The 24,517-nt window shown below is 44.2% G+C and overlaps 6 protein-coding genes across 25 annotated transcripts in view; 2 read left to right on the top strand and 4 right to left on the bottom strand.

Moving 5' to 3' along the window:
• LOC114871227 (ephrin type-B receptor 1-B) overlaps positions 1 to 5,895 on the bottom strand; it is an 82,517-nt gene extending 76,622 nt beyond the window's left edge. For 8 of the 14 annotated variants that reach the window (XM_029176864.2, XM_029176874.2, XM_029176867.2 and 5 more), the window contains exon 1: positions 4,279 to 5,895. The gene's annotated coding sequence lies outside the window, so the exon portion shown is untranslated. The remainder of the gene's footprint in view (positions 1 to 4,278) is intronic. The other 6 variants (XM_029176866.2, XM_029176868.2, XM_029176875.2 and 3 more) reach the window with 2 other exon arrangements.
• A 3,555-nt stretch (positions 5,896 to 9,450) lies between these two features.
• LOC114871215 (zinc finger protein 385A-like) lies at positions 9,451 to 13,127 on the bottom strand. Of its 5 annotated transcripts, none has more exons than XM_029176841.2 (9): positions 13,040 to 13,125; positions 11,959 to 12,009; positions 11,458 to 11,898; positions 10,919 to 10,992; positions 10,676 to 10,825; positions 10,497 to 10,591; positions 9,997 to 10,400; positions 9,863 to 9,931; positions 9,451 to 9,787 (listed from the first exon to the last, which is right to left on the bottom strand). In XM_029176841.2, the coding sequence occupies exons 1-9, from the start codon at positions 13,077 to 13,079 to the stop codon at positions 9,633 to 9,635; spliced, it is 1,479 nt and encodes a 492-aa protein (XP_029032674.2). In that variant the 5' UTR covers positions 13,080 to 13,125; the 3' UTR covers positions 9,451 to 9,632. The 5 variants fall into 5 exon arrangements, with proteins under 5 accessions (XP_029032674.2, XP_046143275.1, XP_029032676.2 ...); XM_046287319.1 differs by lacking the exon at positions 13,040 to 13,125 and adding an exon at positions 12,547 to 12,701 and having other exon boundaries at positions 11,959 to 12,016; XM_029176843.2 differs by lacking the exon at positions 11,959 to 12,009 and having other exon boundaries at positions 13,040 to 13,127.
• Positions 13,077 to 15,327, top strand: LOC114871216 (UPF0415 protein C7orf25 homolog). Of its 2 annotated transcripts, none has more exons than XM_029176848.2 (4): positions 13,077 to 13,638; positions 13,860 to 14,301; positions 14,377 to 14,930; positions 14,979 to 15,060. In XM_029176848.2, the coding sequence occupies exons 1-4, from the start codon at positions 13,489 to 13,491 to the stop codon at positions 14,979 to 14,981; spliced, it is 1,149 nt and encodes a 382-aa protein (XP_029032681.1). In that variant the 5' UTR covers positions 13,077 to 13,488; the 3' UTR covers positions 14,982 to 15,060. The 2 variants fall into 2 exon arrangements, with proteins under 2 accessions (XP_029032681.1, XP_029032680.1); XM_029176847.2 differs by having other exon boundaries at positions 13,081 to 13,638; positions 14,995 to 15,327.
• LOC114871218 (tetratricopeptide repeat protein 12-like) lies at positions 15,124 to 16,232 on the bottom strand. 2 transcript variants are annotated; one of them, XM_029176851.2, is made up of 4 exons: positions 15,999 to 16,232; positions 15,741 to 15,935; positions 15,285 to 15,677; positions 15,124 to 15,213 (listed from the first exon to the last, which is right to left on the bottom strand). In XM_029176851.2, exons 1-4 carry the CDS (start codon positions 16,132 to 16,134, stop codon positions 15,170 to 15,172), a joined length of 768 nt encoding a protein of 255 aa, XP_029032684.2. In that variant the 5' UTR covers positions 16,135 to 16,232; the 3' UTR covers positions 15,124 to 15,169. The 2 variants fall into 2 exon arrangements, with proteins under 2 accessions (XP_029032684.2, XP_046143277.1); XM_046287321.1 differs by lacking the exon at positions 15,124 to 15,213 and having other exon boundaries at positions 15,237 to 15,677.
• Positions 16,233 to 16,325: 93 nt separating this feature from the next.
• On the bottom strand, positions 16,326 to 17,896 carry LOC114871217 (protein bric-a-brac 2-like). The gene has a single exon (XM_029176850.2). It carries the CDS (start codon positions 17,661 to 17,663, stop codon positions 16,530 to 16,532), a length of 1,134 nt encoding a protein of 377 aa, XP_029032683.2. The 5' UTR covers positions 17,664 to 17,896; the 3' UTR covers positions 16,326 to 16,529.
• A 560-nt stretch (positions 17,897 to 18,456) lies between these two features.
• Positions 18,457 to 24,259, top strand: LOC123988189. The gene is made up of 3 exons (XM_046287322.1): positions 18,457 to 18,857; positions 21,233 to 21,460; positions 21,770 to 24,259. The coding sequence occupies exons 1-3, from the start codon at positions 18,752 to 18,754 to the stop codon at positions 21,949 to 21,951; spliced, it is 516 nt and encodes a 171-aa protein (XP_046143278.1). The 5' UTR covers positions 18,457 to 18,751; the 3' UTR covers positions 21,952 to 24,259.
• Positions 24,260 to 24,517: the final 258 nt, after the last annotated feature.

Raw genomic sequence — 24,517 nt, 5'->3', positions numbered from 1 at the left:
GCGAATCTCCATTCACGCTCGGCTGTCAACGAGAAAATAAACTCGAATCCATCGAGCGACTCGCCTGTGTGCCCGGGCATTATCGTGCGCGACCGAAATCCTGGTAATTACCAGCATTGTTCTCGCGATTCCTCGACTTGGCCGTGTGCGTCGAGCCGGCCAACTACTCCGAAACAATGAACGCATCTCGTACACCTTCTATACGTGTAGTTAACACGCTCCGAATTAGCAGCTGCAAAATCATGCGTTCGCGCGAAAAACCATCGCCGCTGCCGTCAATTCTCATTGAGTCAATTTCTCGAGAAAATCGATTTACAATTATATCGAACAGCTCCTCCATTCTATACTACATCGAGTCTACGAGCGGGCAAAAAGAAACTCCTCGAGCGGATCCAGACTACGCCCGGCCGTTCCCGCTTTTTCACCCTGTCGCAAAAAAATGATCCTTTGCCTGACCAACGATCTCTCCATCTTTTCCCCTTTCCTGGCCTGCATTACAATAATAATGCACCGTGCAATCGGCCGTGAATCGACAAACGCGACAAAACGAAGTCGCCGGATCGGCAACGATTTAAGCGAAACCATTTAACCGGATTTATCGCGGCACGAACGAGCTCCTCCTTCCATCGAGGAAAAACATCTCCTCGATCCAAACGAAGAATTCGCAGAAGCCACGTGGACGCAATGAATCAACGTCCACTTACGATGTGGGAAAATTCATGAACCGAACGATGAGGATCGTTCCTACTCCCCTTCACCCTTTTTAGTCTGGGATTTTCTGTTAAACCGGATGGTGACGAACGCGGCCAGGGTACGATTAAAATCTGCTTATCGATAAGGGGGAGGTGAAAGAAACGCGGGCCGCGATAACGTTTAAACGATAAACGAGAAACGGGGCGATAAATTTTCCACGGATTCGTTGTCATCGACGCATCTGCATCGAAATTTATGCGAGGCCCTGAACGCGATAACTTTTTCTTCGGTAAAAACACGCGGTTGTCACGTAACTAGGGCAAAAGTAGCGTCAGCCACTTCTCGATCGATATCACGTTGAAATGTTTCACGAATAATGATTAACGATAAATTTTTTCCACGATAAGCTTCGCCATAAATTTGCAACGATTTCCTCGGCTCGTCTCGCTCTCTAAATTTAAACGAACGATAAGTTTCCTTCTCGTTCCGAGACTCGTCCGATAGATAAGTGGGTCGAAAGACCTTTCACCCTCTCGCGACGCGATCTATACGCTATACGTTATTGATAATTATTATATTTTCGTTCGTTTGAACAGACTCGTTGACGATCCGGCAAGTGGGTACCGGTTGGGAGGCATCAAAATTCACGGAGCCTCGTCTCGAAGACGACGAAATAAAACTCCTATGTAAATGAAATTACGCAACGTCGTCGTTTCTCCTGGTTCGTCGCTTTTTTTTTTTTTTTATTACCGAATTAATAATGCCCAACCCACGGTGCCTTTACATTTTTCGTTCTTTACATCGAGGCATGGTACTAGTGAAATCTGATACTCATCGAGAAAGCATCCTCCTTACAGCATTTTTCTCCTTAACCCTCGACAATTTCGAACGATATTATTCTAATTTCGAGATTTTATCGCGGGTAATATGTTTCCAGCGACAAATGAAAGCCTCCTCCGTGGCCGGAACGCGGATCGTCGAGTTTATTAATTCGATTCGCGCAATTAATAATTCCGTCGTCTTTGCGGAGGAATCAATCGGGAATGCTAAACGGTATGGAAATTATCGGGCTCGTTAAACGTTCCGGTAGCGAAATTACACGCTCGGCGCGAACGACGTCGACCTTTTTCACCTCGCTACGAAACGAGGAATCAAAGGGTTAAACGCGGAGTAAACAAGGTTAGAAAGTGGAAATTGAATTTTCACGATGGAGAATCGCGGAAGTGGCGATGTTATCGTCTACGATATCCGGCTCGGTATCTCCTCGATCGGGTCAAAATGCAACCCCGTGTATAATATAATAATAGGGCCGGCGACGAGCTTGGTAGACCATGGTTACGCGTAGATCCAGGTAACCCTAGATCCTAGATGAGCCAGGAGATTAGCGAGAGCAGCAGAAAGAGACCTGTCGCCCCGTCTGCCTACCTTCGAAACGTAAAACGAGAGATTCGAATCGCCCTGTCGGCAGTTACCGACAACCGAGTCCCGAAATTTCAGGACATCCTGGGCCTACGTTCTCGAGCACCGGCTCCAGGGATATTAGGATAGGTCGAAGGGAGATGCGAAAGAACCGCTTGAAAGGGGTGGAAAGAGTTCGATTCTTGGGATACGTAACTCGATAGCGCGACGAAAGAAAGGAAGCGCGTACGGGTAAGAGGTAGGTGTACAAGTGGTTTTCAAAGGACGAGCCAGGTGGTTGCACTACTTTCACTATTTCCACGGATTACCCGCGACGCGGACTGCCTGCTGTTCGCTCGATCGAGCGACGCGACGCGTTTCCACGGGGGCCTACGAGAATCGCTTTGTAACACTTTCACGATGCAATTACGCGGCGGTAAGTATGCGCGGAACACGCTACGCCGACTAGATCGCGCGCGGCGTATCTAACAACAGGGCTAGAGGCTGGCTAGCACGCACGTACACCCGTACGCACACGCATCTATCTAATGGCGCTAGTAATCATAATTAATCGCTCGACATCCTCCGTACGAAGCGGAGATTGCTTCTCGACAACGTTTCAGCTAGGCCATCGAAACGAGCGCTCCTCCCGTGGTTCCTCGTCGATCGTTTTCGTCTAACGGTCTCCCGACGATTATCAGCCAGATCTGAGGGACCGGAGCACCGTTCTCACGTGTCTGACGAGCGCGAAAGAGAGAAAGAAATACGTGGCTGTTGGTACAGAGAACAAGAAACGTTATACCACGAATTACCGCCGCTCGGACGGAACTTCGAATTGAGGCTAATTACTGTGAACATCTCCGGCACGCGGTCGCATACTAGAAAACGAAATTAAGCCCGAACGGCGAAGACTTATCGATCCTGGCTGCTAAGTTACTCGCGTTTTAGCAGCCGTTCCAGTGCACCCTCGCCGCGAGATTATGCAAATAGAGCGCGCTCCAAATTGTTAATTGGACCATCGTTGCCCTACAGTCACCGAAACGTAGCCTTTCCCTGGACGCTTAGGCAAACTTTCCGAACAGGAACGCGTTACCTGCGCCAACAGGTAGACAAACGCACGGGCATTTTTTTTACCCATCTACCTTGTCGTAAAGTTACTACCCTACCTACCTGACCACGCCAGTGTCAACCGCGATAGCGATCAGCTACTCCGAAACCGTCGCGTCGATTCTGACCCAGGAAAATTCGTTCTCTTCCCCTGTCCCGAAACCTACCTACGATTATCGCCTTCCCATCTACCAAATGAAAATTCGATTCAAACGTCGATAATTTCGTTCAGTTCGAATTTAAGTTCGACTCGGTGGGATTACGAAAATTTCAACGGGGTTATCACGTTCTCAGCGCCTTCTTTCCGTCTACCTTGGAGGAGGGCATGATCCGTCGTGGCGAGTGTTTGCCCGCGCAAAATATTTGCACGAGAAGGCGAGCTCAAACACACCGGCTCCACCGATGGCCTGTCATTTTCCGAGTAGTACACGCACGTAGCCCGGTCGAACCGCGTTTGCCACGTTTAGACGCGTGCGAAAGCGGCTGTGTACTCGGTCGAGTGTGCATACACGCGTTACCTATGTACACATCGGCTAGCTACGTGTACGCGCGTCCGTCCGTCCTGCCTGCCTGCCTGCGTGTTCGTTCGGACTTTCAAATAGTCCGCGACCCCCAACCCTTTCAGATTTATTTGCATAATTACGGAATCGTTAATGCTGCGCGCTTACTGCCTCGACAACTTGCGGAGAGAAATGAAGAAAAAAGAGAAGAAATCGGTAAGAGATTTCGGCGCTCCGATGGGAGAATAAGCGGCTGGTACGAGCGTGTTCGAGCATCGCCGCGGCGAAGGTACGGTAACACGAATGAAACGGCAAACCTGTTCGAACGGAATCCACGCTCCTGACGCAGCGTTCCGAGCTTCGACAACGAGCCGATGCCTTTCACTGCGATCTCGTTAATATCTGGTGTGTCGCAAGTCGCAGATAACGATTTGCTTGCGAGTAACGCGAATTACCATCAGTTATCGCGCGATCGTAAACAGTATTCCACGTATAAATGATAGTTCGTTTTCTATCTAGTAACTATTACGTTAACTATCTATGATCAGTGAAAATATGTGATATATCCTTCGGTACTCACCCTTGCTCCGAAAGGACGCGTGCTCGCGTTCAGACTCCGAACTGTCCCTCCGTCCAGATCCGAAGTAGCGTCTTCTTCGAAAGTATGTTGCTCGGGAGTGAACTCGTGGCTGATGGGCAGTGCAGCGGTCAGCGGTTCGATTCGTGGACGAAAAGACGTTAAAAGCGGGCGAAACGATGCGAAGCGCCGGGGGTGGGGCGAACGGAGAACGGGGAACGGGGAACGGAGATAAACGATCTGTCGCGGTAATGTGTTCGATGCTCAAAAACGTCGCGATTGACGTCGACGCGATTCCGTCGTTAAATTGTTTGTTACGGTCGATAAAGGTACACGGTCGAAAGCAAGCGCCATTTTATCCCGTGCACTCGCGGCAACGCGAAAGGTGGACGGACGGTGCACCGCGGCGACGGCTAGGATGGTACGCTCTCCTCTGACAATCCAGCGAACAGCGTTCTAGATGGAATCGAATCGATCCGATTATCGGACCTCCGGCCGTGAACCGTGGCTGGTGCAATCGTACACGACGCGCACACTGACTTTCTTCACCACTTCTTCTTTTTTCTTTTTTCTCTTTAACACAAGTCACTGCGAAACTTTATTGCCGGTCGCGGCCGAAACACTACGCGACCTCGTGCGTCGTTTTCGCGGTACACGCGTTTCTATGTGCCTTCTAATCTACCGCGCACAGTTACCTGTTTACACGCGAACCACCGAATTACGTGTTTCACACTAGTTGCAGTGGCGGACAAACAGTTAGTTTTTTTTCTCCGAATAGAGAACGCGACGCGCGACCGAGTTCAACACGTCCGTCGTGTACAGCGGTAGGACACGAACTAAAGTGGTGAGCCGAAACGTAGCCGAGCTTGCTCGGCTGGTTTCACCGTACCGCTATTCGGCCGTTTCACACTAGCGCCACCATCGGGGCTGCACCCTCACCGTCCATTTTCTTCGATCCTTTCTTACTCCTTCGTATCTCCATATTTCCCTCTCGTCCACGACGATCGCTTCCTCGAGCCTCGATATTACCTCCTGGCGATCCTTCTTCTCACCCTCGAACTTCTTATATCGTAGAGAAAAAGACGCGAACGAACGTGCGATAGACCGGGGTCATTGATTTTTTGAGCCCGTCAAGTGTACCCGCGCGCATGCGCAATCATGCCAGCAGCATGACAGCGGTCGTTCTCACACACGTCCACGATGCTACGGACTTTTATTCTCGATGACTTTCCTCGGTACTTACTGCACCGGAATATCCTTCGATATCGGTTTCGCTTTTCTTCGCCCGTGCTTTTCTTTTCTCCTTCTGGAAAGCGCTACCTTCTACCCGTGCCCGGAGGTCATGGATTTTCAATACGCTATACACTTTAAAACACGGGAAATCTTGTTCGATTTTCTTCTCTCGTATGAGAAAACACTCGCACGCGTAAGATTCGATACGAGAAACGATACTTTGACCGAATAAAATAGAACTTTTAACACGCTCGGACACGCAACGATCTCGTTCTTTCGAAAATCGTCAACTAACTATCCTTTCGAGACCACGTGATCCTTCGCGATGCATTCTGGGTAAAATCTTGAAACTCAAAACCACGTGATCATCCCGCAAGGCATCCTGGGTAAAATCTTGCAACTCAAAACCACGTGATCCTCCCGCAATGCATTCTGGGTAAGATCTTGCAACTCAAAACCACGTGATCGATTCATATAGGATATACCCTTAGCTAAGCCAATCACGTGATCAATTTTTCAAGAGCATCATGGGTAGTTTCTTGCAAATGTCGCGTTCCTCGTCGGTCGTGGTTGCTTATAGTTTCACTGATTTTTACTGGAAAAAGTGAAATAAATTATCGCGTTTGCTTCTCGAACGTTACTTATCGGTGCAGTGTGCGCGTGTGAATGTTAGTTTGCGAATCTTTACGTTTTTAATCGAGTGATTCGTGTTAAAATCGTGACGTGTTTCACGTCTCCATTTTCTGGATGGTCGCCGGTAAAACGACCGACGAATTTTTTCAAGAAACCGATTCGATCGCTTCCAAAACTCGATCGTGATAAACGAAAACGCGTATTAATGACATTTTCGCGATCAGTGACCAGTGACCAAGGATAATCAATGTGCCAGTGCGTTGGAAGATTACGGGAGAACGAGGTGCCGTTCAAAGGGGACCCATTACCAGGTTAATCGTTATCTCTGCCATCCTGTAAACAGTTTTATCTCATCGATCGCGGACCCCCCTGGAGTTAGACGACAGCCGAAGGTACATTAAACGCGATTCGAGCATACGATTTTTACCGGTAAGTGCGATCATTTCTTTTTACGACGTTTCCCGTTTCCGCGAGCCACCGCGAGCGTCCAACCGTCCCGTAGCTTTCATCTTATCGGGTATATCGATAATTCCGTTGTCCTCGCCCGCAGCGAGGTAGGCGATTCCATTAAAAGTAAGAAATTAATTCGCGTAAGGGACGTTAACGAGGTCCCCGACGGATACGGGGATACCGGGATAGGAAATATGGGTCTCGATAATCGAACGCGATCGTAAATGACAAGAGTTATCGAAAGTCGATAGAAAGATGGCGCGGTTAAAGAGCGTAAGACATAATCGAGCGGAAAATGGGGTAGATCGTTCGCGAATGAACTTTCGCGTTCGTTGGTCGATCGGAAAGGCAAAAACGGTGTACCGTCTATCGGGGTCTCCTTGGAAGCCGAGTGAGACGAGGTAATCGGTCGAGCGATCAAGAAGACCCCTCTCGACCCTTCTACGTCCCCTTTCGCCGTTCTCGCGTCGGCAGGGAGCATAGGCAGACGGCTATTTCCGCATGACATCACACCGCCCGCATTTAGGAGCAGCACGATTTTCTATTTTCTTGTCGGTCTACATTGGTGGCCCGCGAAGACCTGCAAGGTCAGCCCCGTCGAGATGCGCCACACAACGCTTTTTATTCCTCTACTGCTTCTTCTTCTTCTTCTTCTTCTTCGTTCACGTTCCCTACGCTCTCCGTCTAGTGCCGTGTTGCTTCGTCGCGCCAACTGTTGCCCCGGCTCCCCTGTTTCTAGAAGCCATTTCGCAAAAACGTCTTATTAAAGCGGTTGTGTCGTGCCGCGAAATTTCCGCGATTAGGCTGCGGGCGGACCGCAACGCGCACGCGGTTCCCTTTTCCCCCCTGGTACATATTTCGTGCGGCACGGCAATCTGCGCCTCCGCTCTGCTCCGGTTCTTCTCGCTGGCCAACCGTTCCTTCCTAATCGAGAAATAATTGTACGAATTTGTCCGAGGTCTGGCGAACGGAACAGAAAAGAAATCTCTTCTACGAGCTGTTTTTTCCTCGATTCGTACTCTCTCGGTCTGGAACAATGGATTCGGCGAGACAAAGGAGCGGTTGCTCTTGCTCCACACAGGTACCGTTTCCTCGCGCTAACAAAGTTACCCGTTCGTTAGCGGAATTAGAAATGAACGTCATCGCCTCGAGTCGACGGCTTTGACCACGGGAACCATTACGATCAGTCGTATTCCACGCTTTGTTTAGTAGATGTTAGAAATCTTCTAGAATTAGCATATTTTAATCGTGTAACGACTTTGCGCTCGATCGATGCGTTCTCTTAATAAAGTGTACGCGAGCGAGGAAGAGGAATTCCGCGTGAATAGGTACGTAAACAGCGGCCGAGGATCGTGAGCATTACCGTGTCCCCCTAGTCTTTTATACCTTCCTATACGGGTAATTTATTTCAACGCGGAGGAACTTATCATCCGAGGTAAATTACGAGGTCGGTGCGCGGTTGATAGTCGGCTTCTTGATCTCGAGCTGTTTTCTTATTTTCTTTTTCCTCTCTGAAAAAAAGAAAAAGAGGATCTAACGTCGGAGTGAAGCTTGAACGGGAATCGATCGTTTGCTCTGTTTCGTCACAGTATCCGATCGTAGTCGGAGCAAGTTTGAGGTCGGCGCGAAGAGGAGGCTCGGATTCGAAGGTTCTCAGAAATTCTCACCAGTCATCCGTTGGAATTTCATCGAATTTCCGAGAGAGCGGACGCTCCGGTGATTAATAAGTTTTTACGCGCATTACACTTGGCCGCGTAACGAATCGATTTCTCTCCTTCTTTCTCCGCCCGTATTACCTTTGTCATTGTCTTACGCTTTCCGTTCCGTTCCATTTCTTTGCACGTTGTTTCTCGACTTTTTCTTCCATTTCCGATGCTCCTCCATTCGGGAATGGTAAAGAAATATGTAGTAGGCGATCGGGAAGACGAACAGATGGAAAAGGGATTTTTAGTGATAGGATAGAATTGAGTGGGAGGAGGCTGGGAATAAAAAGGAGAAGGGAACTCGTCGAACGTGGAACTTGGGGTCATAAAAATTCGAAGCGCAGGTATAAAGTAACGATCTACAAGTTCTCGTGCGAGGACGATCCTAATCTCGAGTCGTTGTCGAAGCTCCGAGACGGAAAGCTAAAAAGAAGCTCTCGAAGGGGATAGTTGGCCGGTTAAAATGCAGCGGCGTGAGTTTGTTAGAAAACTCGACGGAATGCAGGCTTCGTCTAACGAAAGAATCGCTAGGCGGCAATATTTTTTCTCGATCTTCGAGCTCCATTCTTAACTAACGATGTCTGTCGTTTTTCTACGCGAACGGTGTAAAAGCTGATCCGTCATACGTGTCCTCAAGAGGTAATTAATAGAGGAGAGAAGTTTGGTACGGCTCGTCCGTTCGGTAATAAATTCAACGGAAGGTCGAGAGAGCGAACGTCGCATAAATTTCAGGTGGACGCGCGATAAACGAGCGTTAGCGGTAGACGCGTACGATTTCGCGAATCGAGCCTCTCAGGAGGATCGAACGTTCGAGCTAATGGTTTCGTAATTGAATAAATGTGGCCGATTAGTCCTGCTGCTGCCTTCCAGACGGTTAACGAGCTACCGTCTAAATAACCGTCCTCCAGTTTACTGCAAATCGAATTTACAGTTAATCGGTATTTAATTTAAATACGCTCGCGTCCTAACAGACTTATCTTTCTCATCAGTAGGCGCGACGATCCGATCTATCTTCGCGTAATAATCACTGATCGTGATTACTTTCCCGCCGTGCTGGTCTCGCGGCGAATTCTCGAAACCATTCGAAAGATAAAAAATTCAAGTACGACGATATTTTGCTCGTGAAACGGTGTCGTGTAACGTTTTTACGCTTCCGTATCGAACAAGAGTTTTATTTCTTATTGCACGAATCAGCGTGCATCGCCTGGATACAACGACAATACATCTGCGACGATAACGGAAAACGAGAGAAAAGTTTCGGTGAAAAGAATGGACAGACGAAGAATTATCATTTACATAGTTCGACGGTCGTACGTTCCGTACGATGGACCGATGATTTTATTTCTTCTTGAATCTAGCCTTCTTCGACGCCATCGTTGAATTTGACGGGGACTTTGGGTTCGATTGATTCTTGTGTTTCTTACTCTCCACGTGTTGAGCGAACGTGCTCTCGGAATTTAACGATAGATTGCACGGCGCGCAATAATACTGGCCTGCAAGCAGAATATTCCTTGTAGATCGCAATTAGATCGGCAACGATACCGTTCAAATCGATACCGTCTTCTTACCCGAGGGTGTCCTATAAATTGAATAATCTATAGGTCCAGGAGTGGCGGGGGTTGTCTCGTTCTCGACGCCTGAAATATTTTTCACCTCAAATAATTCATTCGAATAACGTATTGATTTTCCATCGAAATCTTACCAGGGTCGGGAACGGGTAACCCGTTCAATCTGAGCATTCTCAGATGCCTGGCGCCACGTTTGTGCGTTTCCAATTGATCCTGCCGATTCGCTGAAACTCCGCACAAATCGCAACGCAACGGTGTCGGGTAGGTCGGTGGTGTATAAACGGTCCCCGGGGCTGCTGTAGCCGTTGGTGTCGTTCCCGGTCCTGTTCCTGTTCCTGTTCCTGTTCCGGTGGCTGCTATCGCTCCTGGGGCCGGGGTGGTCGGTGGTATCGCTTGCGTTACACCAGATTCTGGTACCACAGGTTGCTGCTGGCCAGCTGCTGGAGTCGCTTCCGTCTGAAAAGCCATTCCTATCCCGAATCGGTTGGTAGGATCTATTTGACTGTACTGATTTTGATTTTGCGACTTCTTCGACGGCCTGCAGAATTCAACGCTCTGGTATGACGAACTCGCGGCTGACACAGCTACCTATCTTTTCTACCAAATAATTAGAGACAAGTATGCATCTGTGTACCTCGATCGTCGTCCACCGTTCGCCGCTCTGATATGCTTTTTCCCGGCGTAATGTTGCGTCGCGTCCGTTTGCGACGTGAACCAAGTTTTACAAATCTGCAAAGGTTCGATTAACATCGCGAGTAAAGATCCTGTTTCATATTTGTTTAGGATATCTAGATATTTTATCAAGTTTCTTACGTCGCAATAATTTTGCCAGTCGTTGGTCGTACTAGTGATTTGTCCATCCTCGGTCTTCTGTTTCTTCACGCTCTGATTCAGAAACATCGACACCTTCTTCTGATGCGGCTTACCGTCGTAATGCAACTTTGCTTGCAACGTCGAGTTCATCTGAAATCGTTTGACCATCGCGATATTTAAACAGGAGATACGCTATTCCCGCGTCTCGCTGGATTTTTAACGGATAAAGTAATCGAGCCTTACGACTGCGTTGCATAGATCGCATTTCAGCGGTTTCATTAGTGCCGACAGTTCCCTCTGGGCGCTCGCAACTTTCTCTGCGAAATAGAAACATAAATCAATCTTTAATTAGCTAAACTGCCAGAGGAATCTGGACTCTGATATTTCTCAATGATAATTCCGATGCGAGCGCGCGCGCATCGCGTTCTTACATAAAATCTCTAGGTACACAGGGTGTTTCAGAAAATCGGATGAAACTTCGTTTTGGGGGATAAAAAATTAGTAAAATCTTGTTTTCAACCTGAAATATCCGAAAATACAAATGAAAAGTTTAGGAAACCAATGGTTTAAAAAATGCCATTTTTTGAGATTGGTGGTTCCATCACTAGTATTTTTTAAACCACTGGTTTCCTAAACTTTTAATTTGCATTTTTCAACGTTTCCGGTCGAAAACTATAAGATTTGATATTTTTGTACCCAAAAATTGTTGCTCCCCTGAGACGAAGCGCATCCGAAAATTGTGCCGCAAAGTGGCGGGAAAAGGGTAAGGGTTCTTTAATTACCTGCATCCTGGGCCGGATCTATGAACTCGTTCTTGCGTTTGTAATATTTGTTCTTCGCTTTGCCGGTCACTTGAATCGTCGGGGATGCGATCGTTGCAGCTGCCGCTTTGTAGGTGGTGTCGTACCATCGTCCGTAAAGCTCGGACGTGTCCGCCTCGGTAGGTACCCACCAGGGTGCAGCCGGTTGTCCAGGAGTTTGCGGTTGCATCGTCGTCGGGTGCATGATGTACGGTGTTGGCACAGGTAGATTTGCAAACGACGTAGGTTCCAGGCTCGTCAGATTGATCGCGGTTTCACCGCTCGATAAACCGGTCGTTGTCTCTTCTGCAGTTACCGGTTGTTGTTGTTGTTCCGTCGATGCCATCAGGCTGTTGCATTTCGGCAATGCGACTAGCGGGGTCGGCGGCGGAGGCGGGGGTGGCGGCAAAAAGCATTCCAAACCTGCGTCGCATACGATATGCTTCAACGAAAAACCGAGAAAACAACGTAAAGAATACTTTCCAAGTGTAACTCCTAGGCAGGAGTTCGCTCGAATGCTATCGTCTTCGATATCTGTGAACTTTAAACTTTCACATAGATTTCTCATCGTTAATTCGAAATTTCGCGAGCCGGCGGTGTCAACGAAACAAAATTGCAACAAGGATTTTTTTTTCAACCCGAAGAGAACAGAATCAATGGCAACGGTACGCGTTGCGCGTTAGATTTACGAAGCTAATAAAAACTGCGGATGGTTGAAGCGTGTTCGAGGCACTCGTAAGAATGCGCGGTTCGAATATAAAGAAAAAGAAAAGTGGCTCGTAAAATACGAAAGCGCGGTACCCCCAGCGGGTGATGCGAATCGATGCAATTTGCTCTGATCTCGTTTTGCTAATTTTTAAAGAGTCTCCGATAATGTCTTTCATTTTTATTGCTAACGTGCGAGGTATATTTTTGCAAACGATCAAGGACGACAGTGTGCCGCGTCTTCGTTTTACGCTTCAGGGCCGGGACAAGTTGCTTCGGTACCCCTCTGATTATCACGGAAATGTATCGAGCAATTTGAACGGAAAAATGAACGTCTTACGAAATAATAAATAAACATTATCGTACAATAATGTAATGAAACGATAGACCGGTACCATCGGTGGCCATGTTACTACACATGGCTCTGTATCTCGTGTCGTCAGCTGATTTCGACGCTCGAACTCTGAATGAAACTGGTCGGTAAGCACGAGACTGTTTGATAACAAGCTTATCTTTTCGCCTCGCGTGTCGAACGCGAGAGGTGGTAGTTGTATTCCACGAGTATTTATTTTGATAATTGGGCGGACACAGACGTATGAAAAGTGGTATCCGGTTATTTGTATCGAATATTGGTACCACAAACACGCACGGTGTTGTCCTTGCAAATTATTTCTATCGTTTGAAAAATTCTCTCGATTATGAATTCTTCGAATAACGATGCGATGATTATTACGTACTTTTGGAAAGATTAACAAGTTCGTAGATTTATGGATCTTTGGTTGAATCACTAGACCATACACAGATCCCTAACGCAACGCGAATCAATGGAAATAATTGTTTGTTAGGAAGAAAAACTCACCCGGTATTTCTGGATTTTCGATGATCTTTGCGCTCGACATTTTACAGCTCGAATATACCGAGGATCTTTGTTATCGTACAGAAATAGTTGACAGTGGAGAATAAATAACGGTCCGATAAGAAGGCTAGTTTTCGTATTCTATACACACCCGGGAATTAATTTTCTCTCCGTCGTTTTACATTTCGCACGTTTCGACGAAACGTGACACCGTTACGATCCATCGATTACGCTTCACTGTCAATTGTTTGTTGAAATGCAGAAAGTTTTGTGAGGTTAATAGGCGAGTTTGACAAGCGACCCGACGACATTACACGCGATATTGAACTGTAATGGCAAAATGGCTGCTGACACTACGTTCGTCGATCGTGAACTATCAGAAATAATAAGAATAGCCAAAGAAAATAGGATCTTTCATGGCCAAACTGTCGAGAATCGTGTAATCGTGAAGGATGGAGGAAAAGGTTGAGCTACTGAAATGTCTCGAGGAAAAAATAGACAGTGGCAAAGCGACGGTAGATCGGCTGAAACTCGTAGGAAAGATCGATGGGGTTGAGAAACTCGTACGAAAGATTCACCAAGAGATTAGATTTTTAGAAAAGGTACGTTCCTCTGAAATTCTTACTAGGAAGTCAACAATTTGTCACGTTGCGGTTTTAATAGAAGATTCTTACCTAACTATCAAGGTGTGATTATCTATATAGCTTTGAAACTTATGAAACATCTCGCTTGCATCTAGTTTTAATTGTTCTCTATTACATAGACGTCCATATGGAACGTTAAAAATATCATGGATTTATAACAATAAACTATTCTCACAAAGGTACAATCTACAGGGAATGTGAAGAAAGAACATCTGCAGAGCACAAATTTGATTCATTTGAATGCTATTGTAGCACGGCTCTTCTGTGCCAATGAACCCACCAATGTTCTGAAACCGTTCAAATATCAGAAATCACGTTTAGAAGTAGATATAGTATGCAACGGTGGTGCCTCTTGGGTAAAAGTTATCGCTAGAAATGCCAGAGCTCTTACCTTGATCTCAATGGGCAACGGAGAATACGGTCAGAAATCTGTGCTCGACCAGGCTTCTTCTTTCTTGCAATGCGCAAAATGTTATCCGTACCTTTATAGACCGCCAGAAATTGTATTCCATTTTGCTTATGGCATAGAAATACCTTTAGCCAAAAATTTGGAGCTTATGGGAGTAGCTGTTGAAGGAGATAGGATTGAATGCGAAGAAGAAAAAAGCATGGACATACATGGTATAAACTTTTTCTTGTACACGTTAGTTACAATTTTAAGAAAGATACTCATTGTTCTGTCTATTCCGGAGATAGATATAGACGAAAAATTCTCTACACGGATGTACACGTCAGAATTCAATGGAGAACCATTGGACGAATCGAAAAGGAATACAAACTCGAATCTAGACACCCTTAATGTTTCTCCTCTGGAAACTGAAATAAAGATCCTTAATTTGGATGTATCAACTTTATTAGCATACGTGACAAATATGACTAATGGGTATGATCATTTTATTTATCGTGAACCGTTGCTTACGCAACAAGCGGAAATGGAGAGAAAACGTCCAGTGAAGCCAATTTTAGAAAGCATATTTAAAGATAAAGAACTGATAGTCTGCCAGACTGCTTATGAAAATTTCATGAACATCATAGATGTTATTGGCGGACCTAAAGAGACTCTCAGGGCGAAGGAATTACTTAGTAGAGTTCGGATCGTGAACGATATACCCGCTGGCAGAATCATAGAGAAATTAAATTTGGGTGGTAAAATCAAAGACAGATCTAGATTGGTGTTTGCCACCGGTGAAAATACGAAAAGTATCACGGTATCGGCTAACGAAGGATTTGTTAGAGCAGCACGTATGCAGGTACTGGTATTTTATATTACGAATCATAGCAGTTTCAAATAATTTTAGTGAGACATTTTTACAGGGTATTGAATGCACAGTTTTCTTGCATGAACCTAGATCTCTTTCAGAGATTAAAGAGGGCTATGCTACAAAGATAAGCCCATCTTGATACCGGTCGAACGTATCCTAGATCGTTGAAAAAGAAACACACGTACTACATGAGAAATATTTCTATTCTTTACTGGTCAATTATTACATTAGGCTTGTTCGTCCACGCACCCATCCGTACCTTCTTCAAATTCTGCAAAAGGTGAATCGAGTAAAATTAAAATAGAAATGTTTCAAATGTAAAAGAATTACAAGTATATATACCGTTAATAAATTTGTTGAAGTGTGGATTTCTTTCTCTCGCTAATCGAATGTACTCTTTATATTTCATCTCGTTTCCAAGCTTTTTGTAACATTTAGCGGTATTTAAAAGGGCCTTTAAATTCGCCTCGTGTATTTTTAACGCCCATTCGCAATCGTCTAAAGCTTTTTCGTACAATCCAAGACGAATGTACGATAAAGCTCTGTTATTCCATAACACGGACGAATCTTTTCGTTGTTCCAATGCTTTGCTGTAATAAGTCACAGCTTTTTCATAATTTTCCTCCTTAAATGCTCCATTGCCGATCCTTTTCATCGTTTCCGCTCGTTCGTTTCGAATTTTTCGACTCTCCGCTCTTTCCTTCGCATCCTTCTCTACACTCGACATAAACGCTTCTGTATAAATATAAATTTTTAATTAGTACGGCAATTAGTAACAGCTGAAAGAATAATTTATACCTCGTGACATTTGTTCGTCGGTGATGTTCTCATCATTTGAATATTTGTTGATCACTGTACGATTGACCTTTACTTTCAATTCGTCATCTTCAGAGAAGTCCTTGGTCGGTTTCGTTTCTAAAATTTCGTCCGCCAATATCTGACCGTGCTTTTGTTCCTCAGGGTCGGCAGATGCTAATTTCTTCACAATTTTCTCTTGAAAAATGATAAAACATCCTAAGTTTTGTTTGCGATTCAATTAGAGATACGCACACTTACCAACTTCGTTAACGCGATGCATAAAATTTTGGAATTCTTCCTCCGTTACGTGTTTATCAGCAGTTAGATTGCTTATCATTTCTTTGCCTTCTTTTATTTTTTCGTCCAGTTCGTCGTTATTTATTGTTCCTTCCATACTTCTTGCAATATTTAATGATAATCGTAACAGAAATGATTGATCCAACTAAACCAGAGACTAGTTTCCATAGAAACGTATAATACTGTCAGAGAAATTGAACGCGTACAAAAGTAAAATGTTTGGCGCGATATTACGAATGCGGTTCACCTGTTAATTGATTAGGATAAATATTAAACGAGGACGTAATGTGTAGTTTGAATTGATTTATTACAAAAGAAACCAGATCACGTAACAAAGTAACAAGTAAGGTGACAAACTATGGGTTAATTTATGCGTGTCGTTACATTTTTTTGCAAAGTGTTTTTAATTACAGAAAAATTCGTAGTCGCTGGAAAAATTTTATTCAGTCCATTGAAAATGAAAAAGAAAAAAAAAGGAAGTTATCCCATTTGTTAACCATTAGATCCTTTTCTTGTAGGAAATTCTGGAAGACTTCCAGTATTATAATAGGTCTGCTCCATATTTGCAACAGAAAACGTTTGTGACGATCCTATTACATTTTCCGAACTATCATTTTCAATCTCCTCAACCTCCAGCGGATCCATCTCTGTATCCTCTTCCATTTCAAACGACAGATCCACTTCATCTTTTATAAAAACTCCACATTTCACTGGTTCGTTAACGTCCACCTTGCAATTTTCTTTCCTCCTGTCCAAGGGTTCGTTAGTCTTTACATTTTGAGTGATAGCCGGTGGTTTTCCAGCTGTTATTTCAACCTCATCCATTATACACAATTTCTTTAAAGGCAACGGACTGTCTTTTGAAATAGCTGATAAAATACGGGGCCAACTGATAACTGGATCGGGAATCTCTTTTCTCTTTGGGACAGACGTATTTGAAATTCCTTTACTGGTGCTCGGCATATCGTTTATGTCTACAATACTGATTCCAGATTTACCCGTCTCCAAGCGTTGACTCAATAAATTAATATTATTCTCTTTGCTTTTTTTAGTTGTTTCCAAAGGTAATTTATTCGTTATCTTATGAGGATGAGTAGAAGAAGGGAACCGCGTTGCTTGGCAGCTAGTTTTATTTTGTGCTCTGGCATTTGGATCATGATCAGGTGGTATTGTTTTGGATAAACTTTTAGATTCTTCTAGCTTTAAACGAGACACGGTTGACGCGTCGTGAGACGCGTTGTTCGATTCTCCTACCAAAACGGAGGTCTGTATGTGCCGTAATCCGGTAACTTCCAAAATTTCGGCCAACTTTAGCAATCTTCTAACCTCACTTTGTACAACTTGTATTTCACCGCAATACATGAAGTTGATAATTGTCTTCAGATCATCGGCCTCGATGTCGTGGAGTATAATCATAGGGTGAGGATGCTCGTTAGCCACCAGCAATCGACGAAAGAAGGAGCTCGAGTTGGCCAATACCATTTTGTGACACTTCAAAATCGTTCCATCTTTACACACCAAGGAAAGATCTACAAACTGTTGCTTCTCGTAACACGTATCGAGGGAAACCGCTAAATGCGACGGGAAACTGTGCCACTTTAAGTTCAACACCGTTTCTTCCCTCATTTTGAATATTGTAATTGATAGCTTTCGATTTAACGCGGACTTTTCACAGCGAGCAACTTTGGTTTATGATAACACACTCGCCATGACATGTGCTGCTGTCATCGCAACTACGTTTCAACCGCCTTTACGCTTAGACACTCGTGGATACAAAAATCTCTCGATCTTCTATCCAGCGATCATAGACAAACTTGTCGCGATATTTTAAATTTAATGTGCAGATATTCGTACGCTTCGTTTCGCCCGTACTTGCTACAAATAAATAAATTTCAATTGATCGTATAGTTTTTCGAGAAAACAGGTACGAGTGGGGGTTCTACTTTTTAAAAATAACCTGTATAGCAATCGATTTCCGCTAGCTAGATGCCAACATTATCTAGGGGGTGGCAAATAAACCATCGGATTGGAATATTACAAAACTATAATTCCTTTTTACAAATTCTAAACTATTTTTCACACGATTCATTTTCTTCTTTTAATTATCGTCCCAAGTACTTAAACTTTAGATAATTTTGAAAGAAAATGTACAATCGCAGGTATTTCTCATTGCGCGTATTATAATTATTTAGAATACCATGTATAGGATGATTAATTGATATAAAATTCATTTTGTCCACGAAGCGTTCGAGGAAAGCTTTGATTAACGCGCCCGTTCGGTCGCGCATGCGCGTTTCGTCGCCGTTGTGATTCTCGAAATATCTCGAAATCGAAATGTTGCCAGCGATCCCTCGATGCCAATTGAGTTCGATAATTGCAAATGGTCGTTTAATAACAGATGATTGAACGCGTTCCGCGGCGCGGCCTAGCATTTATCTGTCAAAACTGGTGACGGCCGGCCGACCGGCGATGAGCCGACACACGCGCGCCTCTTGATACTTTCGCGCGACGATTTTAGGTTATCGTTTCGATCGCTTTAACGAAAATACTCGTCGTGTGTACGTTTAACACGTTCAGCGGTTACATTTACCGAGCGGCATAAACGCATCGACCCCGTTAAAGTGTCTACGAAACAACCCGCCTACATTATTATGTGATGATCGTGAACTGTAAACAAACGGGACAAAGAAAGAGAGAGAGACAGTGAGAGAACGATGAGAGAAGAAGGAAGGAACAAAAGGAAAATGCAAAACATTCGAGCCGATGCATTCTGCTATCTCATCGTGGCAATGCTTTTTCTGGCGCCATTCGGTTACGCAGGTAAGCGGGAATTCTCTGAAACTGTTCGATATTTATTCGGCGTAACGTTAAACCGTCTTTCTAGCAGACGAGCTGTTGAAATTGGTTCGTTCAACCGAACCGAACCGAACCATTGGGGTCACCCCTGTAAGTCCACAATAGTCTTCTTCCGCTTTTCTCTCTTCGTCTCGTTGCTTCCCCTCTCTATCTATCTCTGTCCCTCCTTCCCTCTCTTTCTTTCTCTTTTCCCCATTCTTATTCTCTCGCTCCCGCTCCCTACGTCTCTTCTCGTCCCGGCTTTTGGTCCAGAAATCGAGTGCTGCCTCCCGGCCTGCACTTGTCCTCTGTTTTTTCGCTAATACGTCGATACGTTTCGGTTCGATCTTCCTCAGCTGCTTTGTACTTTACCATTAATCACCGAACCAGTGTTAGGTGCCACCGACGACTATGTTTTGTAATCGCGTTTATCAAGAAGACCGTGTTTTCCCGTTTCCCGTGTCGCTACGTAATTGAAGACACATTTATCCGGTACGATTTGCACTCTCGGACTTTCCTGTTACTCTGAATTTATATTTAAATCGTTGCGCACAGTTTATCGATGTCTCCTTGCCCCGGCAAACTGTTGCATTTCGTTACAAAGGGAGCTATTTCGCAATCTTGCCCCGTAAGAAACCGTATCTGGTTATGTAAGATGAAATGTGTATATTAAAAATATCCGATATTGTCTAGGGAAGAAGAACAGAGGTTATCAAACGGAGTAATCTCAGCTACGTTCTTACTTTCTGGCAAAAAAGATGCTCGCTTTGCTAGTATTAAAGAAGATGAGTCAACGCGATAACAAAGTTCACGTATGCTTAGCGCGTTGCGTTTGTTCCCATTCTTTCGCCAAACGAGTAACGAACGATAGATAAAGGCGAGCACGTATGTACGCGTGAGCACCGCGTAAATACGTGTATACGCGATTTCTAGGGTGAGTAATTAACGCGTAGTTGACGCGCGACGCTAACTCGTCGCTCTTGACGAGCGTGATTAACTTTGCGAAACAAATAATTTCCCCGTGACGATTTCGTTAATCATCCCGGCGTACTCCCGTGTCCATTGGGTGTAATTCGTTTCACCCAGGGTACGATTGTTATTCGCAGTCGCCTACTGTTGCCACGCAGGCACGCTCTTCTCGTAGAAAACACACATAGTTGCGTAATTTCGTTGTCTGACCACAGTGTGTAATATTCTACTTTGAGTCGAAGATACTTATTACGTAATATTTCAAGATCGAGTCCCGGTTTCGTCGAATGCGCGCAGAAAATTAAAAGGGAAGAATGGAAATTCAATGATTTTGCTTTTTCGAATAGAAATACGCGGGCGCATCGATGAATCCGAATGAAAGGTCCCATTGTTCGATCGAGCTATGAATTCCACGACGTTATCGGGAAAAAAAATTCATCAGCCCGCAGGAATGATGCGAATTAATTGCCGAGGATCGAGCGAGAATATCTTAAATCGAATTGCAGATGTTCGCAATCTTCTCGAAGCCGAATACGTTATCGTCAAGCTATTCCGCTTTTTCGTTTTCGTTTAAGTACTTCTTATTGTTCGAACGAACGGTACCGAATGTCCGCTTATCGAATTAAATGGAGTAGCATCGATTTAAAGCGAAAGAAAGTCCCTTAATTTGCTTGACTCAACCACCGTATAGTTAACCCCCTGTATTCTAGCTGATAAAACGAATTCGTCTCAATTAACTGATTCAGCCAATCTCGACTCACGCAGTGTCGATAGAGTCGCAAAGATACGACGCACATTCGACATCAGGCTCTTTGTGCTTTTCATTCGAGGGAAACAAAAGAATAATCGGTGGACGTCGGATGATAACAGGCAGATAAACGAGCGTAATGTCCACTCGTGATTAAGAGCTGATCACAGGTGGATGCCACTTTCATTGTTTCGTTCTTTCAGAGATAAACGTTGTTTCTCTTCTTTCGACGCGTAGGATTCAAATTTTATTCTCTGATTAATTAATTTAATATACGTACATTTCCTGATTTAACGTATACTCCTGTGAATCGATTCGCATTGTTCGCTACTGCATTTCTTTCCTAGCCGTCCGCGGCTAATGTATCCATATCTATTAACCTCTGGTTAGACGAATCAACTAGATAAACTCCTCGTATCCCCCGCTTCCAATTCCCATCGATCGAACGATCGAACAGCGTTGGTCGTTGATTTTCTCGACGCGGTGGCCCTCAAGGATTAAAGAGTAATTTAACGACGAGTCAGGGGTGACCGTAGGTAATGGAAAGAGCTGGGAAACAATTTTCGTTCGTTGCTTTCAAGGGTTGTTCTAATGTACATCGTGCCAGCAGTATAAAGAAACATGTTTTCACGTATTGATCCAGATTCTTCGTCGGAGAACAGGACGAGCGGGATGAGACGATGCGACACGCAAAAGGCATTGGATCAATGCGGTCCGAACGAAAGATGCGTTCAAAATTCGAAGGACGAGGAAGCGCAGTGCATGTGCCAGATTGGTTTTGAACTGGAGAACGGCCAGTGTATACACCTTGCCACTACCACGATGGTTAGCATCACTACCGTTCAATCGGACGTCAAAGTGGACTCAGGAGGTACATGGAAGTTCGATAGAAGTATTCCTTACAATAACAAAATTAGTAGACTCGAGTGGAGGGAAAATTTTCCACGATAGATTGCTTATAGATTAATTTTCGCCGACCGTTTGGTCGCGACCGATAACAACACGGTTGCATTAGCTTTTATTATTCATTGCTTGGCGATACGGCTCATCGTATCGCTAACGTGAAAAAGAAACGGTCAGGCAAGAAGCCAGCTGTGCGTTTAGCGCAACACGCGCTGCTCATTATGCACGGTCAATCCACTAAAACGTCATTGTTTTTTTTTTTTGAATTTTTGTTTAGGTAGTTCTGTAGCTGCTGGTTTGTTAATACCAACCTTCCTCGTAGTAATCGGCGTGCTGCTGTACCTCGGCGCGAGACGATACAAGTGGCTGCAACGATTTCGGCTCTTCCGCCCGAATCGTTACGGTAATGTGCTAGTCACGAGAGACGACGATGACGATGACGACCCGCCGATAGCGTGAGGAAACACGTAACCGTAATTAACGCGCGTGCCGTGTACCCGAGAGTGGATTTTAATCGAGAGCACGAACTTTAGCGCGAGTGACACACTTTCGTTACACGATTCGCGATTTAAAGCGACAAGCTTTGAGTTACCGTTGCCTTTCAGTTCTGAAATAAAAATCTCCTCGCTTTTCCCATTCTGTTTGTTCCTCGTTCACTTAGACGATTCTTGCACAGGCAATCCATTCGCTCGAACGTTCAAATTTTCCTCACGAAAGTCCTCTCGAAGCTTGTTACGCTTAGGGAACAATGTAATGTGTAACTATGTGTGTGTACATATCAAGGGAAAGTTTAGGTACATGGTACATGTACGAGGGGAACATCGTCGAACTGAATTAAGAGGCTAAACATGTAGCAACGTCCGTTGGAGTGGACGCGTTTTACGCTGGTAATCGAACGTCTTTCAGATCGTATGATCGATGATCTTTTCTTTCAATCGACAGTCGTACCAGGGTAAACGCTGCTACTCGCACGATCGTTCATTGCGTGTTTCTATACACGATGGTTGTAATGGATACGGGATAAGTGACTGCGTTTTCGATAGATTTTAAGAGCATACTGAAAGCATAATTTTTTACGATGTTATTAAAGTAAGAGCAGGTCAGTGAAGTTTACACGTTCTTGATATATTGTATAAAGACGGTGATTAAACGATTCGATTTTCACTCGATGTCAAATTTAGGATGTTATTAGGTAATCTGATTCGAATTGGCCCGCTGAATGACGAGCGAGATCATGATTATCCGCTAAATCTTGTATTTTTTTACATGCACCACGAACCACCGTTACTGCTTAAGTATACGAAATTTTGTATAAATTGATAAGGGCTTCTGGAGTATTCGGTCGTATCGTGTATAGATAAAGTTTTATCGTTTTCTCTGAATGTCTTGTTCTTTCGAGGATAACTCTACGAACGAATAATATCGACGACGTTTGATTTCACTTTACCAAAGAATAAAGGTTCCACGATCTAAATTAGTACATAACTTTCGGTCGTACATAGTGTCTGGCAAAGAATTCGTGGCAGGGATCTTCTTCCTACGAGCCACCAACTATACATTCCTCCAGTATTTCCGTACCGTTATTGTTCTGTAATTAATGCAATTGAACGAATTCGACTCGATGAAAAGGAAAGTGCGCGAACCAGAGTTGACGATTCCGAGTTAACTTTTAAACTGCAAGACGTTTAGGAGCTACTGCACTTATACCAAAACAATCATTACGGTTTTTACTTTGCTCGATATCGTTTGTGTAATATAACAAAATTTGTAAATATAATAACTTCCCGCTGTTCCGCGGGTGCGTATTCTTGCCAGCCAACAGTCTTTTTTTCTTTCTATATAGCGTATAATTTTAATCGTGATTCCGACAAAAATTGCATTGTCTATAAATATATATATATATATAAATATATAAATATTCCTATAATAAAGAAAGAAGAAGAGGAGCCTTCGCTCGCGAAAGATTAAGGCGTACATTTGCAAGATTTATATACAGGGTGTTCGGCTAGGGGTGGCATCCTTTGTGGAAGTGGTAGCTGAGGTGATTCTGAACAACTTTTTCTATTAACGAGTATTTTGTTCAGAATCACCCCAGCTGCCACCCCCTCAAAGAATACCCACCCCTAGCCGAACATCCTGTACGTATTTAACCTATTCTTGTACTCTATCATTTTTGTACAGAAGTATGCACGAGAAGCAAATCGTAATAATCAGACGGTGCTTGAGATTTCATATTTTTATAGTTCGCGAGTGCAAATTGAAACTGGTCGCTACTGTTACCAGCGAATTATTGTTTCCGACAACGTATCGCCGAAATTTCTCTAACATTTTGCAATGTTAACATAGCCTTTCATTTGTTACTACGGACCCATCGCTTTCTATGCAATGCAATTTGACAATTTGACTAAACGTAATCATCATTGCCCCCCCTTTTTTTCTGTGATGAATTTCGAGTTATCTTTGACGGGATATTTGCTATCGAGTTAGTCGCATTTCTCTGGCACAATTTGTTAACAGTGATATTTACTCGATTCGTAGTGCTAACGACTTTTTACTACTTGACAACGAAACATCACTTTCGAACCGTAGCGTTCGTCGTTGTGTTCTTCGAGTCTATTAATTAAGAAATTCATTTTCTTCGACATTTTCGAATATGCGTACGAAACGAATCATTCGAATTGAGGTCAGCGTTGACTGCAACGATGAATTTTGTAAATATTTCAGTATCGATAAATATGGAATAGAGAATAAAGAAAATAACAGCGAAGAGTGTTGTTCATTCGACTTACCCCTTTTAATAATCCGATTCACGTTTGATATTTTCTAGTGTCATAATTCGATTCATTGTCGCTCAATTTGAAATTGTGCATCGACAATGCATCGAACAGACAATTAAACTAATTTTTGTGGGTCTCCAAAACGTAGCAACCTCCTCGCGGTGGGACCCGGGCAATCGGTATTCTTTGAAATGCAATATTCAATACTGTATATCAAACAATATCGAGCTAATTGGCTACGAATTTAT

Source organism: Osmia bicornis, chromosome 10 (genome assembly GCF_907164935.1).
Source record: "Osmia bicornis bicornis chromosome 10, iOsmBic2.1, whole genome shotgun sequence".
In the NCBI taxonomy this organism is placed as follows: Eukaryota; Metazoa; Arthropoda; class Insecta; order Hymenoptera; family Megachilidae; genus Osmia; species Osmia bicornis.
Note: the sequence above shows the minus strand (reverse complement) of the source record. Positions and strands in the feature narration are given on the sequence as shown.

Coding starts and splice junctions, on each gene's coding strand:
- LOC114871215 (XM_046287319.1), bottom strand. CDS start 12,600: ATGTGTAGTAACATGGCCACCGATGGTACCGGTCTATCGTTTCATTAC. Junction 10,993..11,457: donor AGATCCGGCCCAGGATGCAG/GTAATTAAAGAA, acceptor TCTATTTCGCAG/AGAAAGTTGCGAGCGCCCAG. Junction 10,826..10,918: donor GCGATCTATGCAACGCAGTC/GTAAGGCTCGAT, acceptor AAACGATTTCAG/ATGAACTCGACGTTGCAAGC.
- LOC114871216 (XM_029176847.2), top strand. CDS start 13,489: ATGGAGGAAAAGGTTGAGCTACTGAAATGTCTCGAGGAAAAAATAGAC. Junction 13,639..13,859: donor AGATTAGATTTTTAGAAAAG/GTACGTTCCTCT, acceptor ATTCTCACAAAG/GTACAATCTACAGGGAATGT. Junction 14,931..14,994: donor TTAGAGCAGCACGTATGCAG/GTACTGGTATTT, acceptor ACATTTTTACAG/GGTATTGAATGCACAGTTTT.
- LOC114871218 (XM_046287321.1), bottom strand. CDS start 16,134: ATGGAAGGAACAATAAATAACGACGAACTGGACGAAAAAATAAAAGAA. Junction 15,936..15,998: donor GCATCGCGTTAACGAAGTTG/GTAAGTGTGCGT, acceptor TCATTTTTCAAG/AGAAAATTGTGAAGAAATTA. Junction 15,678..15,740: donor CGACGAACAAATGTCACGAG/GTATAAATTATT, acceptor ATATTTATACAG/AAGCGTTTATGTCGAGTGTA.
- LOC114871217 (XM_029176850.2), bottom strand. CDS start 17,663: ATGAGGGAAGAAACGGTGTTGAACTTAAAGTGGCACAGTTTCCCGTCG.
- LOC123988189 (XM_046287322.1), top strand. CDS start 18,752: ATGAGAGAAGAAGGAAGGAACAAAAGGAAAATGCAAAACATTCGAGCC. Junction 18,858..21,232: donor GGCGCCATTCGGTTACGCAG/GTAAGCGGGAAT, acceptor GTATTGATCCAG/ATTCTTCGTCGGAGAACAGG. Junction 21,461..21,769: donor CGTCAAAGTGGACTCAGGAG/GTACATGGAAGT, acceptor ATTTTTGTTTAG/GTAGTTCTGTAGCTGCTGGT.